At 46.2% G+C, this 15,843-nt stretch overlaps 1 protein-coding gene across 1 annotated transcript; it reads left to right on the top strand.

Moving 5' to 3' along the window:
* Positions 1-280: 280 nt before the first annotated feature.
* Positions 281-14,150, top strand: LOC129850717 (OX-2 membrane glycoprotein-like; the record flags this gene model as incomplete). The annotated part of the gene is given in 6 exon segments (XM_055916972.1): positions 281-387; positions 497-605; positions 814-1,137; positions 5,101-5,430; positions 9,876-10,151; positions 14,049-14,150. Coding segments are annotated over 5 exon segments (1,108 nt in total), but the record flags the coding sequence as incomplete, so codon positions are not given.
* Between the last annotated feature and the right edge of the window lie 1,693 nt (positions 14,151-15,843).

Genomic DNA, 15,843 nt, shown 5'->3' with positions numbered 1-15,843 from the left:
TTATTAAATCCAAGGGTTCACTTACTTGTCCACCCTGCACTGTGAATGTTTACACGGTGTCTTCAATAAAGACATGAAAACGTATAATTGTTTGTGTGTTATTAGTTTAAGCAGACTGTGTTTGTCTATTGTTGTGACTTAGATGAAGATCAGATCAAATTTTATGATCAGTACAGGTAATTCCAAAGGGTTCACAAACCTTTTTTTCTCGCCACTGTAGTTTATAATGCTCTGTTATAATTGGTTATAATGCTGAATAGAGGCTTACAATGTTGAGAGAGTTGTGTCCTCCTCTGGTTCCTGGATCCAGCTACAGGAGTCCGTCTGCCAGTAAGATGAGGTTGCTACAACACTGACCGACAACACGTCTCACACACTGGATCACAGGTAGGGGAAGTCAAAATCAGATTACACTTTATATGCTGAAGTTCATTATGACTGTTGGCTGTGGATGTTCCATGGTGCTTTTTTTAACAGTAGTCATGTTCTCTATCAGTAACCTGTATGCAACACACTCCTGCAGACCAAGATGCGTGGATCTGCCCTGTCTCGGTGGCTGATGCTGTGTCTGCAGCTATTGGGGATGGTGATTTTCAGGACACAAGGTAGCCAACACTCCACATATTTCACTACGTTACAGTAGGTTTAGGTGCCATGTTGAATCCAAAGTAGTGGATATTTCCAATAGAAAATGCTACTCTTCCCTTGCAGTGAGAAAGCATGTTTGCTATGGTATGTGGTCGACCACTTTAAAATAGTGAATTGTATTGAGTTTCAGTGCTTCTCGTTGATTGACTTCCTGTCATGTGTCAGGTGAGGTCATCGCCCCCTCCAGCATGACCGCTGTGGCGGGCCTCCCCTTCACGCTGGGCTGTAACGTCACCATAGCAACTGGCGACACTGTCAAGCAGGTCCGCTGGCTGAACAAACACAAGCAGGTTCTCTTGGCGTACGAGCCGGGCGAGTCGGTTAGAACCACCTCCCGCCAAGACAACGTGGAGCTAACTTCATCGCACAACAACGTCAGCGCCATCACCATCAAGAGTGCGGGGCCTAACGACGAGGGCTGCTACCACTGCATCTTTGACATCTACCCCAGCGGAGCACAGGAGGGAAAGACCTGCCTCAGTATCGAAGGTGAGTTTGGCCTCAGTCTAAACAAGGTGGTTTGGAAAACCACGCTCATGTGATGAGTAGCCTTGACTGAGACCTGAAGACTTGCATTAGTGCCCAGAGGTAATGCATAGGCTTTAGCTCAGCATGCTAACACTGTCTTGGGGGAGCACGATTTGAACCCGGGTCAGTCACACTAGCAAGGACTTCCAGATATACTGTAGATTCCAGGACTATGGCATGCAATAGTTTCCTTAATTTCTCCTCCTCAAATACTCTCTCTCCAGCACCAGGTGCCCTTCCTCATATTCGCAATTGTTGAATTTTTCTAAATTGTAAAACAAAGCCTCCTGTGAATTTGTTTATTTTTACAAGGCTTGTAGTTCCCGTGTTTCTCAGCACAGTTGATTTGTCTGCTGATTCTGTGAGGTCATGAAAAGTCAGCATGGTCACTTGGCCCTCCCGTCCCGAAATAAATCAGTTGTGGATAATCAGAAACAGGAAGTGGGTTGAGGTCAGCCATACTCAACAGACCAGGGCCCCTTTCTCTAACTATAACCACCACAACAAGAGGACACCTCTAACTCTCTGTCGTATTACTGCCCCAAAAGATACACTATATATATACAGCAGTATGTGGACACCCCTTCAAATTGGTTGATTCAACGATTTCAGCCACACCCATTGCTGACAGGTGTATAAAATCGAGTACACAGCCATAAAATCTCCATAGACAAACATTGGCAGTAGAATGGCCTTACTGAAGAGCTCAGTGACTTTCAAAGTGGCACCGTTATAGGATGCCACCTTTCCAACAAGCCAGTTGGTCAAATTTCTGCCTTGCTAGAGCTGCCCCAGTCAACTGTAAGTGCTGTTATTGTGTAGTGGAAATGTCTAAGAGCCACAACGGCTCAGCCACGAAGTGGTAGGCCACACAAGCTCACAGAACGGGAGTGCTGAACGCATAGCGCATAATAATCATCTTTCCTCGGTTGTAACACCCACTACCAAGTTCTAAACTGCCTCTGGAAGCATCATCAGCACAATAACTGTTTGTCGGGAGCTTCATGAAATGGGTTTCCATGGCCGAGCAGCCGCACACAAGCCTAAGATCACCCTGCTCAATGCCAAGCGTCGGCTGGAGTGGTGTAAAGCTCGCGCCATGGGACTATGGAGCAGTGGAAACGCATTCTCTGGATTTATGAATCATGCTTCACCATCTGGCAGTCCGACGGACAAATCTGGGCTTGGCGGATGCCAGGAGAACGCTACCTGCCCGAATGCATAGTGCCAACTCAAAATTTGGGTCTGGGGCTGTTTTTCATGGTTCGGGCTAGGCCCCTTAGTTCCTGTGAAGGGAAATATTTTTGTATATATATATCAATATCTTAAAAAAAAAATATTTCCCTTTATTATTTTCCCCTAACCCTACTACCTCTTCCCTAATTGGAATAAACTAATGGACAACAACACTTAGGCCTCTTCTTCCAGCGTATACATACTACAGTATATACATTTTACAGACACAATGTATTTGACAGTAATAATATTTTGTTTGTTTTTAATCCCATCCTTCAACTTTCCCCAACCCCTCTCATATACATTGGCAAGAAAAAATATGTGAACACTTTGGAATCACCTGGAATTCTGAATAAATTGGTCATATAATATAACATTTGATCTGATCTTCATGTAAGTCACAACAATAGACATAGTCTGCTTAAACTAATAACACACAAACAATTATACGTTTTCATGTCTTAATTGAACACACCGTGTAAACATTCACAGTGTAGGGTGGGAAAAGTATGTGAACCCTTGGATTTAATAACTGGTTGACCCTCCTTTGGCAGAAATAACCTCAACCAAACGTTTTCTGTAGTTGCGGATCAGACCTGCACAATGGTCAGGAGGAATTGTGGACCATTCCTCTTTACAAAACTGTTTCAGGTCAGCAATATTCTTGAGATGTCTGGTGTGAACCGCTCTTTTGAGGTCATGCCACAGCATCTCAATTGGTTTGAAGTCAGGACTGGGCCTGGTTTGAAGTCAGGACTGGGCCCGGGGTAAAGTCAGGACTGGGCCCGGGGTAAAGTCAGGACTGGGCCCGGGTTGAAGTCAGGACTGGGCCCGGGTTGAAGTCAGGACTGGGCCCGGGTTGAAGTCAGGACTGGGCCCGGGTTGAAGTCAGGACTGGGCCCGGGTTGAAGTCAGGACTGGGCCCGGGTTGAAGTCAGGACTGGGCCCGGGTTGAAGTCAGGACTGGGCCCGGGTTGAAGTCAGGACTGGGCCACTCCAGAAGGCGTTTTTTCTTTTTTTTCCTGTTGAAACAATTCTATTGATTTACTTGTGTTTTGGGTCGTTGTCCTGTTGCATCACCCAACTTCTGTTGAGCTTCAATTAACAGACAGATAGCCTTACATTCTCCAGCAAAATGGCTTGATAAATTTGGGAATTAATTTTCCCAGACAGCAAAGCAGCCCCAAACCATGATGCTCCCTTCACTATACATTACAGTTGGGATGAGGTTTTGATTTTGGTGTGCTGTGCCTTTTCTTTCTCCACACATAGTGTTGTGTGTTCCTTCCAAACAACTCAACTGTAGTTTCATCTGTCCACAGAATATTTAGTCAGTAGGCTGTGGAACATCCAGGTGCACTTTTGCAAACTTCAGATCCATGTTTTTTTTGGACAGCAGTGGCTTCTTCGGTGGTGTCCTCCCATGAACACCATTCTTGTTTAGTGTTTTACGTATCGAAGACTCGTCAACAGAGATGTTAGCATGTTCCAGACATTTCTGTCAGTCTTTAGCTGACACTAGGATTCTTCTTAACCTCATTAAGCATTCTGCGCTGTGCTCTTGCAGTCATCTTTGCAGGACGGCCACTCCTAGGGAGAGTAGCAACAAAGATACTTTAGAGATACTTTTGTAACCCTTTCCAGCTTTATTCAAGTCAACAATTCTTAATCTTAGGTCTTCTGAGATCTCCTTTGTTCGAGGCATGGTTCACATCTGGCAATGCTTCTTGTACATTTTTGTGAGTGTTTTTATAGGGCAGGGCAGCTCTAACCAACATCTCCAATCTTGTCTCATTGATTGGACTTCAGGTTAGCTGACTCCTGACTAGCCTAGGGGTTCACATACTTTTTCCCAATGTTTAAATTATGTATTCAACATAGACAAGAAAAATGCAATAATTTGTGTGTTATTAGTTTAAGCAGACTGTGTCTGTCTATTGTTGTCTTAGATGAAGATCAGATCAAGTTTTATGACCAATTTATTCAGAAATCCAGGTAATTCCAAACGGTTTACATGCTTTCTCTTGCCACTGTATCTCTGAAGACCATCCAGTGAAGGGAAATCTTAACGCTACAACATACGACATTCTAGACAATTTTGTGCTTCCAACTTTGTGGCAAAAGTTTGGGGAAGGCCCTTTCCTGTTTCAGCATGACAATGCCCCCGTGCACAAAGCGAGGTCCATACAGAAATGGTTTATTGAGATCGGTATGGAAGAACTTGACTGGCCTGTACAGAGCCCTGACCTCAACCCCATTGAACACCTTTGGGATGAATTGGAACGCCTACTGCGAACCAGGCCTAATCGCCCAACATCAGTGCCCAACCTCACTAATGCTCTTGTGGCTGAATGGAATCAAGTTCCCACAGCAATGTTCCAACATCTAGTAGAAAGTCTTCCCAGAAGAGTGGAGGCTGTTATAACAGCAGAGGGGGGACCAACTCCATATTAATGCCCATGATTTTTTAATGAGATGTTCGACGAGCAAGGGTCAACATACTTTTGGTCATGTAGTGTGCGTAAGGTTTTAAATGGAGCCAAATGATTTCTATATTTAAATGCCTTGCTGAAATGTAAGCCTCCAAACACTTTGTCTTATCTTTCTAACCCACCACTATGAATGTGCTCCTCCCATTCCAATGCTCACCTATTGATACCTTCCTCTGTCTCCCTGTGTCTGACCCAGTCAAAGTGGGCAACGAGGGTAATAAAACAGCCATCAGCGGGAAGCTGGCCACCATGTCCTGCTGGTACGGCCTCCCAGACAGGGTACGCCAGATCCTGTGGAGAAAGACTGCAGAGCAGGGCGACACGACCACGTTGGCCTCCTTTGCCAAGCGAGGCCAACCCAGCATTGAGGAACCTTATCGGGGACGTATGACCCTGAACCCCTCCCTGGGAGACACCCAGCTGTCCATCAGGCCGGTGAAGACGGAGGACGAGGGCTGCTACACCTGCGAGTTCCACACCTACCCAGAAGGCACCAGGAGCGCCACGGCCTGCCTCTTTGTCTATGGTGTGTATGGAGGGGGGTTATTAGGGGTCATTTGGAAGGTTGTATTGTTGAAATGAACTTATATCTCAGGGAGTATATCCACTGAAGCTATTGCTGTAAGGAAAGTTTGAATTGATAATGGTTTATTGCTGGAATTTCCTGCTCCCAATCTTCACTGATAAAGATGTGGCTCAAAACCAGTAGCAACCATCTACTGCCCAGCTATTCTAGTATACTTTATATTTAGTTTGTTGGAAAACATAGCCATGTGCCCCAAGGTAGTCAGTTGTTGTGCTCATTGAAGGCCAAACAGGCACATTGAGACTGGATGAGAGGATGTGTGTTTATGTCTATACACTCCAGGTCATTAAAGTGCCATGTGTAATCACACTGTAATCACACTGTAAAAATGTGATGGTTTCCCGGATGATGTTGTCATAATAGACATTCTAATAGTAGATAGGAAGGAAGTCGTATTATAAGATGACACACACAGACAGGGAGAAGTGTGTGTGTGTGTGTGTGTGTGTGTGTGTGTGTGTGTGTGTGTGTGTGTGTGTGTGTGTGTGTGTGTGTGTGTGTGTGTGTGTGTGTGTGTGTGTGTGTGTGTGTGTGTGTGTGTGTGTGTGTGTGTGTGTGTGTGTTTCCCAGATATAGCACAGGAAATGGAAGAGCTTTATGTAGCCGGTGGGAGGAGCCGGAGTGGGTCACAATGCTACTGTTTAGACCTGCTGTGGAGACACTTTATTGTACAATTATTAAACCCAGGGCCCTTTAGGAGTGGAAGGCTACCCTTTAGTGCAGGGCTGCCCAACCCTGTTCCTGGAGAGATACCCTCCTGTAGGTTTATACTCCAACCCTGGAGGATGGTATCTCTCCAGGAACAGGGTTGGAGTATAAACCTACAGGAGGGTATCTCTCCAGGAACAGGGTTGGAGTATAAACCTACAGGAGGGTATCTCTCCAGGAACAGGGTTGGAGTATGAACCTACAGGAGGGTTTCTCTCCAGGAACAGGGTTGGAGTATGAACCTACAGGAGGGTTTCTCTCCAGGAACAGGGTTGGAGTATAAACCTTCAGGAGGGTTTCTCTCCAGGAACAGGGTTGGAGTATAAACCTACACAAGGGTTTCTCTCCAGGAACAGGGTTGGAGTATAAACCTACAGGAGGGTTTCTCTCCATGAACAGGGTTGGAGTATAAACCTACACGAGGGTTTCTCTCCAGGAACAGGGTTGGAGTATGAATCTACAGGAGGGTTTCTTTCCAGGAACATGGTTGGAGTATAAACCTACAGGAGGGTATCTCTCCAGGAACAGGGTTGGGCTGTTTTAGTGCATTCTGCCCACTGAAATATAAGAACCACAAATGTTATGCCCTTGGTGGCATACTGAGATAGATACGAGTATTTCACACTGGAGACTCAACATTGCCTATTGTAATTTCACAGTTATGGAATGGAAGTTATAGAATTTGACTTTGAGAGAATGCCTCTTAGATGCTGTGTGGCTGGCTATGGACTGATTACAGAATGCCTCTTAGATGCTGTGTGGCTGGCTATGGACTGATTACAGAAGTCCTCTTAGATGCGGTGTGGCAGGCTATGGACTGATTACAGAAGTCCTCTTAGATGCGGTGTGGCAGGCTATGGACTGATTACAGAATGCCTCTTAGATGCTGTGTGGCTGCCTATGGACTGATTACAGAAGTCCTTTCAGATGCTGTGTGGCTGCCTATGGACTGATTACAGAAGTCCTCTTAGATGCGGTGTGGCAGGCTATGGACTGATTACAGAATGCCTCTTAGATGCTGTGTGGCAGGCTATGGACTGATTACAGAAGTCCTCTTAGATGCGGTGTGGCAGGCTATGGACTGATTACAGAAGTCCTCTTAGATGCGGTGTGGCAGGCTATGGACTGATTACAGAAGTCCTCTTAGATGCTGTGTGGCTACCTATGGACTGATTACAGAACTCCTCTTAGATGCTGTGTGGCAGGCTATGGACTGATTACAGAAGTCCTCTTAGATGCGGTGTGGCAGGCTATGGACTGATTACAGAAGTCCTCTTAGATGCGGTGTGGCAGGCTATGGACTGATTACAGAACTCCTCTTAGATGCTGTGTGGCAGGCTATGGACTGATTACAGAAGTCCTCTTAGATGCGGTGTGGCAGGCTATGGACTGATTACAGAAGTCCTCTTAGATGCGGTGTGGCTACCTATGGACTGATTACAGAACTCCTCTTAGATGCTGTGTGGCTGGCTATGGACTGATTACAGAATGTGAGTGTTGGGACTTGGGAGTGATAAAGTTGTTAGAGGGAGGGGTGACGATTCTGGAGACATGAAAGAGGTGATTTAAATGGGCTGAGACCCAAGGGATGACTGGGTCACTGTTTTCCCTAGACACAGGCCCTCTCTATCTGTCTGTCTGTGTGTGTGTGTGTGTGTGTGTGTGTGTGTGTGTGTGTGTGTGTGTGTGTGTGTGTGTGTGTGTGTGTGTGTGTGTGTGTGTGTGTGTGTGTGTGTGTGTGTGTGTGTGTGTGTGTGTGTGTGTGTGTGTGTGTGTGTGTGTGGTGCTCTGATCAGTATGTCTCTGTGTGAGTCCCTTTGCTCTAATCTCATCCGAACAGCTCTGCTTTTGTCCACTGTAAAAACAGCAGTAAACCCAGGCACCGATGCCCATCTGTCGTTCCGTCCTGTTTCCATGTTGCCCAGTCTGATATAGTTAAGTCTCATTGTGTCAGATCGAGACTGGAGGGTTGGAGGCCATGCCCTGTTTCCATGTTGTCCAGTCTAATATAGTGAGGTCTCATTGTGTCAGATGGAGACTGGAGGGTTGGAGGCCATGCCCTGTTTCCATGTTGTCCAGTCTGATATAGTGAGGTCTCATTGTGTCAGATGGAGACTGGAGGGTTGGAGGCCATGTCCTGTTTCCATGTTGCCCAGTCTGATATAGTTAAGTCTCATTGTGTCAGATGGAGACTGGAGGGTTGGAGGCCATGCCCTGTTTCCATGTTGTCCAGTCTGATATAGTGAGGTCTCATTGTGTCAGATGGAGACTGGAGGGTTGGAGGCCATGTCCTGTTTCCATGTTGCCCAGTCTGATATAGTTAAGTCTCATTGTGTCAGATGGAGACTGGAGGGTTGGAGGCCATGTCCTGTTTCCATGTTGCCCAGTCTGATATAGTTAAGTCTCATTGTGTCAGATGGAGACTGGAGGGTTGGAGGCCATGCCCTGTTTCCATGTTGCCCAGTCTGATATAGTGAGGTTTCATTGTGTCAGATGGAGACTGGAGGGTTGGAGGCCATGTCCTGTTTCCATGTTGCCCAGTCTGATATAGTGAGGTTTCATTGTGTCAGATGGAGACTGGAGGGTTGGAGGCCATGCCCTGTTTCCATGTTGTCCAGTCTGATATAGTTAAGTCTCATTGTGTCAGATGGAGACTGGAGGGTTGGAGGCCATGTCCTGTTTCCATGTTGCCCAGTCTGATATAGTGAGGTTTCATTGTGTCAGATGGAGACTGGAGGGTTGGAGGCCATGCCCTGTTTCCATGTTGCCCAGTCTGATATAGTGAGGTTTCATTGTGTCAGATGGAGACTGGAGGGTTGGAGGCCATGCCCTGTTTCCATGTTGCCCAGTCTGATATAGTGAGGTTTCATTGTGTTAGATGGAGACTGGAGGGTTGGAGGCCATGTCCTGTTTCCATGTTGCCCAGTCTGATATAGTTAAGTCTCATTGTGTCAGATGGAGACTGGAGGATTGGAGGCCATGCCCTGTTTCTGAGTCTGTTATGCCATGATGAAGACAGAGGAACTAACACAATGCCAACACCAGACAGCACAATAAAACAACAAATATCAGACAAGATAACATCAGTCTGACTGCACCAGTCAGTCTGCACCAGACAGGATAACACCAGACAGGATAACACCAGACAGGATAACACCAGACAGGATAACACCAGACAGGATAACACCAGACAGGATAACACCAGACAGACCGCACCAGACAGACCGCACCAGACAGACCGCACCAGACAGACCGCACCAGACAAGATAACACCAGACAAGATAACACCAGACAAGATAACACCAGACAAGATAACACCAGACAGACCACACCAGACAACATAACATCAGTCAGTCTGCACCAGACAAGATAACACCAGACAAGATAACACCAGACAAGATAACACCAGACAAGATAACACCAGACAAGATAACACCAGACAAGATAAACACCAGACAGGATAACACCAGAGAGACCACACCAGACAAGATAACATCAGTCAGACCACACCAGACGAGATTACACCAGACAAGATAACACCAGCCAGACCACACCACTGGAGAACCACTGTTGGGGGTCCTGGAGGACTGGAGTTGTGAACCACTGCCTTACACTGTATAAACTGTCATTCACCATAAACATGATCTCTCATCCATTGTGTGTGATGTCTCCCTCAGTGCTGCCCAACCCAGAGATCACCCACGTGACCTCCAGTGGGGTCATCGAGGCCAACTGCACGGCCGCAGCCCGTCCTGCAGCCCAGATGGTATGGAATGTGGAGGGGGACAATCGGACGCTAGGGCCGTCCGTGTCCTCGTCTTACGACCAGGGGGACGGCACCACCCTGGTCACCAGCACCCTCCTCCTCCAGGAGGGCCTGCCCCACGACCTGTCTGTCAAATGCATGGTGCACCACCGAGGCCTGGACTCGCCCATGTCCGTCAACCTCAATGGTGAGCAGCTCAGAGAATCACATTGGCTTAATAAAGATGTATATATTAGCAGTAAATCATTAATATATGTCTTATAGATCTAATAATGGTATATTATTGATCCTTTTTTAATAAAATGTCACCCAGATGTTTTCTGCTTATGAAGACAAGTCTGCTTAACAGCCCTCGCAATCTGACAGTCTGCTGGGTTCAAATAGTCTTTTTCTTCTTCTTTCAAATGCCGTACATGGAGTGCGGTGGGCAGGGTTTGCACTTTTAGGACTATTGTTTTGGGTCCATTCCGCCAGGCGAGGTCAATCAAGCCCAGGACTTGGGACCGCTATTTGAACCCAGATCTGCATTGTGGTTCAACATGTGTAGAGTTGTGTATTGAAATCCCGTATTGTAACACTGTCCTGATCTAGTTTTGTGATTGTATCCATTTGGGGGAGTGATTCCTAGGAAAGCTTCAGTTGCTATTCTAGTTGTGTACAATTATGGCTCGCTTGATAAACCATTAAGTGCTACAGTTTCCAGGAAGTGGAAAACCAAAAATAAGCATCACGCCTTTTCCACAGTATGTCTATCTCTCTTGTTGTGAAGCTCATATCATGAGTTATGGTCAAAATGAGGCATAGTTTAATGTCCTTGAAGTCAATATTGTGGTCCTGTCTGGCTCAGTTGGTCATGACGCTAGCAACGCCAGGGTCCTGGCTTCCATTCCCAGGGGGTCAGATTTGTTTACCAAAATGTATGCGCTCACTGTACTGTAAGTCATTTTGGATAAATGCGTCTGCTCAATGGTATATGCTATCAAATCAAATTGTATTTGTCACATGCGCCGAATACAACAGCTGTAGACCTTACAGTGAAATACTTACTTACAAGCCCTTAACCAGCAATGCAGTTTTAAGAAAAATACATAAAAAATTACAAATAAAGAGATAAGAATAACAAATATTTATAGAGCATAAGTAAATAACAAAAGTGGGGCTATATACAGGGGGTACCGGTACAGAGTCAATGTGCGGGGCCACCGGTGTCTAATATGTACATGGTAATATGTACATGTAGGTAGAGTTATTAAAGTGACTATGCATAGATAACAGAGTAGCAGCAGCGTAGAAGGGGGGGTTTGACAATGCAAATAGTCTGGATAGCCATTTGATAAGCTGTTCAGGAGTCTTATGGCTTGGGGTAGAAGCTGTTTAGAAGCCTCTTGGACCTAGACTTGGCTCTCCGGTACCGCTTGCCGTGTGGTAGCAGAGAGAACAGTCTATGACTTGGGTGGCTGGAGTCTTTGACGATTTTTAGGACCTTCCTCTGATACCAGCTGGTATAGAGGTCCTGGATGGCAGGAAGCTTGCCCTAGTGATGTACTGGGCCGTACACACTACCCTCTGTAGTGCCTTGCGTTCGGAGCCCGAGCAGTTGCCATACCAGACAGTGACGCAACCCGTCAGGATGATCTCGATGGTGCAGCTGTAAAATCTTTTGAGGATCTAAGGACCCATGCCAAATCTTTTCAGTTTCCTGAGGGGGAATAGGTTTTGTTGTGCCCTCTTCACGACTGTCTTGGGTCATGTTAGTTTGTTGGTGATGTGGACGCCAAGGAACTTGAAGCTCTCAACCTGCTCCACCACAGCCCCGTCGATGAGAATGGGGGCGTGCTCGGTCCTCCTTTTCCTGTCGTCCACAATCATCTCCTTTGTCTTGATCACATTGAGGGAGAGGTTGTTGTCCTTGCACAACACGGTCAGGTCTCTGACCTGCACCCTATAGGCTGTCTCATCAATGTCGGTGATCAGGCCTACCACTGTTGTCATCAGCAAACTTAATGATGGTGTTGGAGTCATGCCTGGCCATGCAGTCATGAGTGAACAGGGAGTACAGGAGGGGACTGAGCACGCACCCCTGAGGGGCCCCCATGTTAAGGATCAGCGTGGCGGATGTGTTGTTACCTGCCCTTACCACCTGCGGATCGCCCGTCAATGAAGTCCAGGATCCAGTTGCAGAGGGAGGTTTTTAGTCCCAGAGTCCTTAGCTTACTGATGAGCTTTGAGGGCACTATGGTGTTGAATGCTGAGCTGTAGTCAATGAATAGCATTCTCACATAGGTGTTCCTTTTGTCCAGGTATGAAAGGGCAGTGTGGAGTGCAATAGAGATTGCATCATCTGTGGATCTGTTGGTGCGGTATGCAAATTGGAGTGGGTCTAGGGGTTCTGGGATAATGGTGTTGATGTGAGCCATGACCAGCCTTTCAAAGCATTTCATGGCTACAGTCGTGAGTGCTACGGGTCGGTAGTCATTTAGGCAGGTTACCTGAGTGTTCTTGGGCAATGGGACTATGGTGGTCTGCTTGAAACATGTTGGTATTACAGACTCGGACAGGGAGAGGTTGAAAATGTCAGTGAAGACACCTGCCAGTTGGTCAGCACATGCTCGCAGTATACGTCCTGGTAGTCCGTTTGGGCCTGTGGCCTTGTGAATGTTGACCTGTTTAAAGGTCTTATTCACATCGGCTGCGGAGAGCGTGATCACACAGTCGTCCGGAACAGCTGATGCTCTCATGCATATTTCAGTGTTACTTGCCTCGAAGCGAGCATAGAAGTTATTTAGCTCGTCTGGTAGGCTTGTGTCACTGGGAAGCTCTGTGCTTCCCTTTGTAGTCTGTAATAGTTTGCAAGCCCTGCCACATCTGACGAGCGTCGGAGCCGGTGTAGTATGATTCGATCTATGTCATGTATTGATGCTTTGCCTGTTTGATGGTTCGTCGGAGGGCATAGCGGGATTTCTTATAAGCTTCTGGGTTAGAGTCCCGCTCCTTGAAAGCGGCAGCTCTACCCTTTAGCCCAGTGTGAATGTTGCCTGTAATCCATGGCTTCTGGTTTGGCTATGTACGTACAGTCACTGTGGGGACAACGTCCTCGATGCACTTATTAATAAAGCCAGTGACTGATGTGGTGTACTCCTCAATGCCATTGGAAGAATCGCAGAACATATTTCAGTCTGTGCTAGCAAAACAGTCCTGTAGTTTAGCATCTGCTTCATCTGACCACTTTTTTTTATAGACCGAGTCACTGGTGCTTTCTGCTTTAATTTTATATTGTAAGCAGGAATCAGGAGGATAGAAATATGGTCAGATTTGCCAAATTGAGGGCAAGGGAGAACTTTGTACGCATCTCTGTGTGTGGAGTAAGGGTGGTCTAGAATCTCTAGGTAGATAGTGAGGGCTACAGCTTCTCATGAGATACCTCAGGTGAAGCAAAACCTCGGGACTTCCTTAGATATTGTGCACCAGCTGTTGTTTGCAAATAAGCATAGGCCCCCGCCAAGTGTCATACCAGAGACTGCTGTTCTATCCTGCCGATAGTGTATAACCCGCCAGCTGTATGTTCTTAATGTCGTCGTTCAGCCATGACTCGGTGAAACATAAGATATTACAGTTTTTAATGTCCCGTTGGTAGGATATACGTGCTTTCAGTTCGTCCCATTTGTTTTCCAGCGATTGAACGTTAGCTAACAGGACAGAAGGCAGATTAGCCACTCGTCTCCTGATCCTCACAAGACACCCTGATCCTTTTCCGCAAAATCTCAGTTTCCTTCTCCAGCCAATGACGGGGATCTGGGCATGTTCGTGTGTCTGTAGTATATCCCTCCCGTCCGACTCAAGAAAAACTCTTTGTTTAATCTGAGGTGAGTAATCGCAGTTCTGATGTCCAGAAGCTCTTTTAGGTCATAAGAGACGGTAGCAGCAACATTATGTACTAAACAAGTTACGAACAACGCGAAAAAACAAACAAAATCGCATGGTTGGTTGAGCCGATAAGACGGCCGCCATCCCCTCCGGCGCCATCCACATCTCATGGGTTGTCATATGTCTGTTGGTAAACATGCTGTGTGTGTGTGTGTTGCAGTTGGTCCGGCCCTCACTACTATCATCTCAGTATCCTGTGTGGCAGCCCTGCTCCTGTGCTGTCTGTGTGTGTGCCTCTGCAAGTGCTTCCTGTGCCGAGACGGTGAGTAGCCAATCAGCTTCTGATCCTCCTTGAGTTTATTTCCTGGTCGAAGAGGTGACACTCCATTGGCTTATTTAGTGGGGCGCAACATTCTCATGTAACCTGAACATACAGAGGGGACACGATTCTCTCATTCAGAATAGAGGACCCTGTCCATTCAATATACATTGTAATTATATCTGCAATGTTTCAAATGTTGTGTCCTACTCAATACACTCCCTAGGTGTTTTGTAAACAGTCACAAAAAGGACTTTACTGCTATTTTTGTGTAGTCTCCAACACCATGGATGTGTTGTTGCCATGGTGAGGCTAATGATAGCAGTGTCCTTCAGAATCCTGGGAACAAGCCTCTTCAGAGCAGACACAGCAGACAGTGTGACCGGGTTATGTTTGCCAAGTTATGAGTGCTTCTCATAACCCTGGTCATCTGTCTCCTACTGTGGTTGTTTCATGTGTTCTTGATGAAGAGGAGACTTTTTGTTGGCATCGGAATGTGACGTCCCTGAGATCTACGATCTCTAAAAGCCAACTGTCAATCTCAGAGTGAAAAGTGAACATCTTGCTCCGTGAGTTTTCACGGTTGGACCATGTCATATAAACACAATGTAGAAGGCAGCTTAAATGTTTAATTGATTGCGACTCCATCTTGATTGCAACTTCCACTGGTTAGCAGGGGAGGGGCGGTTTTGGGTCAATCACTTTAACTGTACGGGGAACAAACTGAACCTTAATTTAACAAATTTCCCCTCTGGGATGAATAAAGTATTTATGATATGGGGTCAAGGCCTCGTCATCATATCTCTGTGGACTATCTCTGGACTCTCAGGATCTCCACTAGGGCTTAGTAGAGAGTAGTAATAACAGTTGATTAAACTAATTGTTTTATCTCTTTGGTAATAAGTATCTCAAACTTCTACGACTTTTGTTAAAGAACACTCAGTAACAGCTGGCACAAAGCTTGATACAAAAACACAACAGTATGACCTTCAAAATGTACACTGATGGAAAGTTACCATCCCCCCAAATCACAAAACCAACATCACAAAGGTAAGGAAATATGACTCAAAAGGAAAACTCTTTGAGACTGATGACATCTTTTAACATGGAGGTGGGAGGTCCACAGGAAAGTGAAAGGGGGCACGCCAGTCCTCTGTCATCGTCGCTCCCTTGACCCTTGACCTCTAACACCTTTTCCCATGACCTCTTCAGGGTGGGGTGAAATGGCAATAACAATAGGACTTCCCAGTTCCCAGGTAGATGCAGGAAACAGAACAGATCACCCCACCGACAACAGTTGCCGTCAAAGTTAGCTTTTTGGTCGGCCAAAGGAGAGAGATTTCAGGAAAGGTCCATTTTTTTGTTGTTCTATTTCCGACTGTGAAATCCTGTGGGGACAGTTTCTGGCAGCACTAGTTTCCATTGGTAGTTACAATTTCCTTTTTAATGCCAGGTATGAGTACTTTCAGGTAGTTCCTTCAAGGAATTCAACACAACAGTTTTACTCAGTTTCCTACTGAGAAATCCTCCTGCCGTTTAAACATGTTTACGTCTCAACATGTTGAAACTGAAGAGGCTCATTACGCTCAGTAATGATAAGATTTAGCCAATGAGAGGGAAGTGGTTCTGGGGTTACTGTGGTCTGTGATAAGCAGTGGTTCTGGGGTTACTGTGGTCTGTGATAAGCAGTGGTGGG

Source organism: Salvelinus fontinalis, unplaced genomic scaffold, assembly GCF_029448725.1.
Source record: "Salvelinus fontinalis isolate EN_2023a unplaced genomic scaffold, ASM2944872v1 scaffold_2211, whole genome shotgun sequence".
NCBI classification, from domain to species: Eukaryota; Metazoa; Chordata; class Actinopteri; order Salmoniformes; family Salmonidae; genus Salvelinus; species Salvelinus fontinalis.
This window is presented reverse-complemented; position numbering and strand designations above follow the sequence as displayed.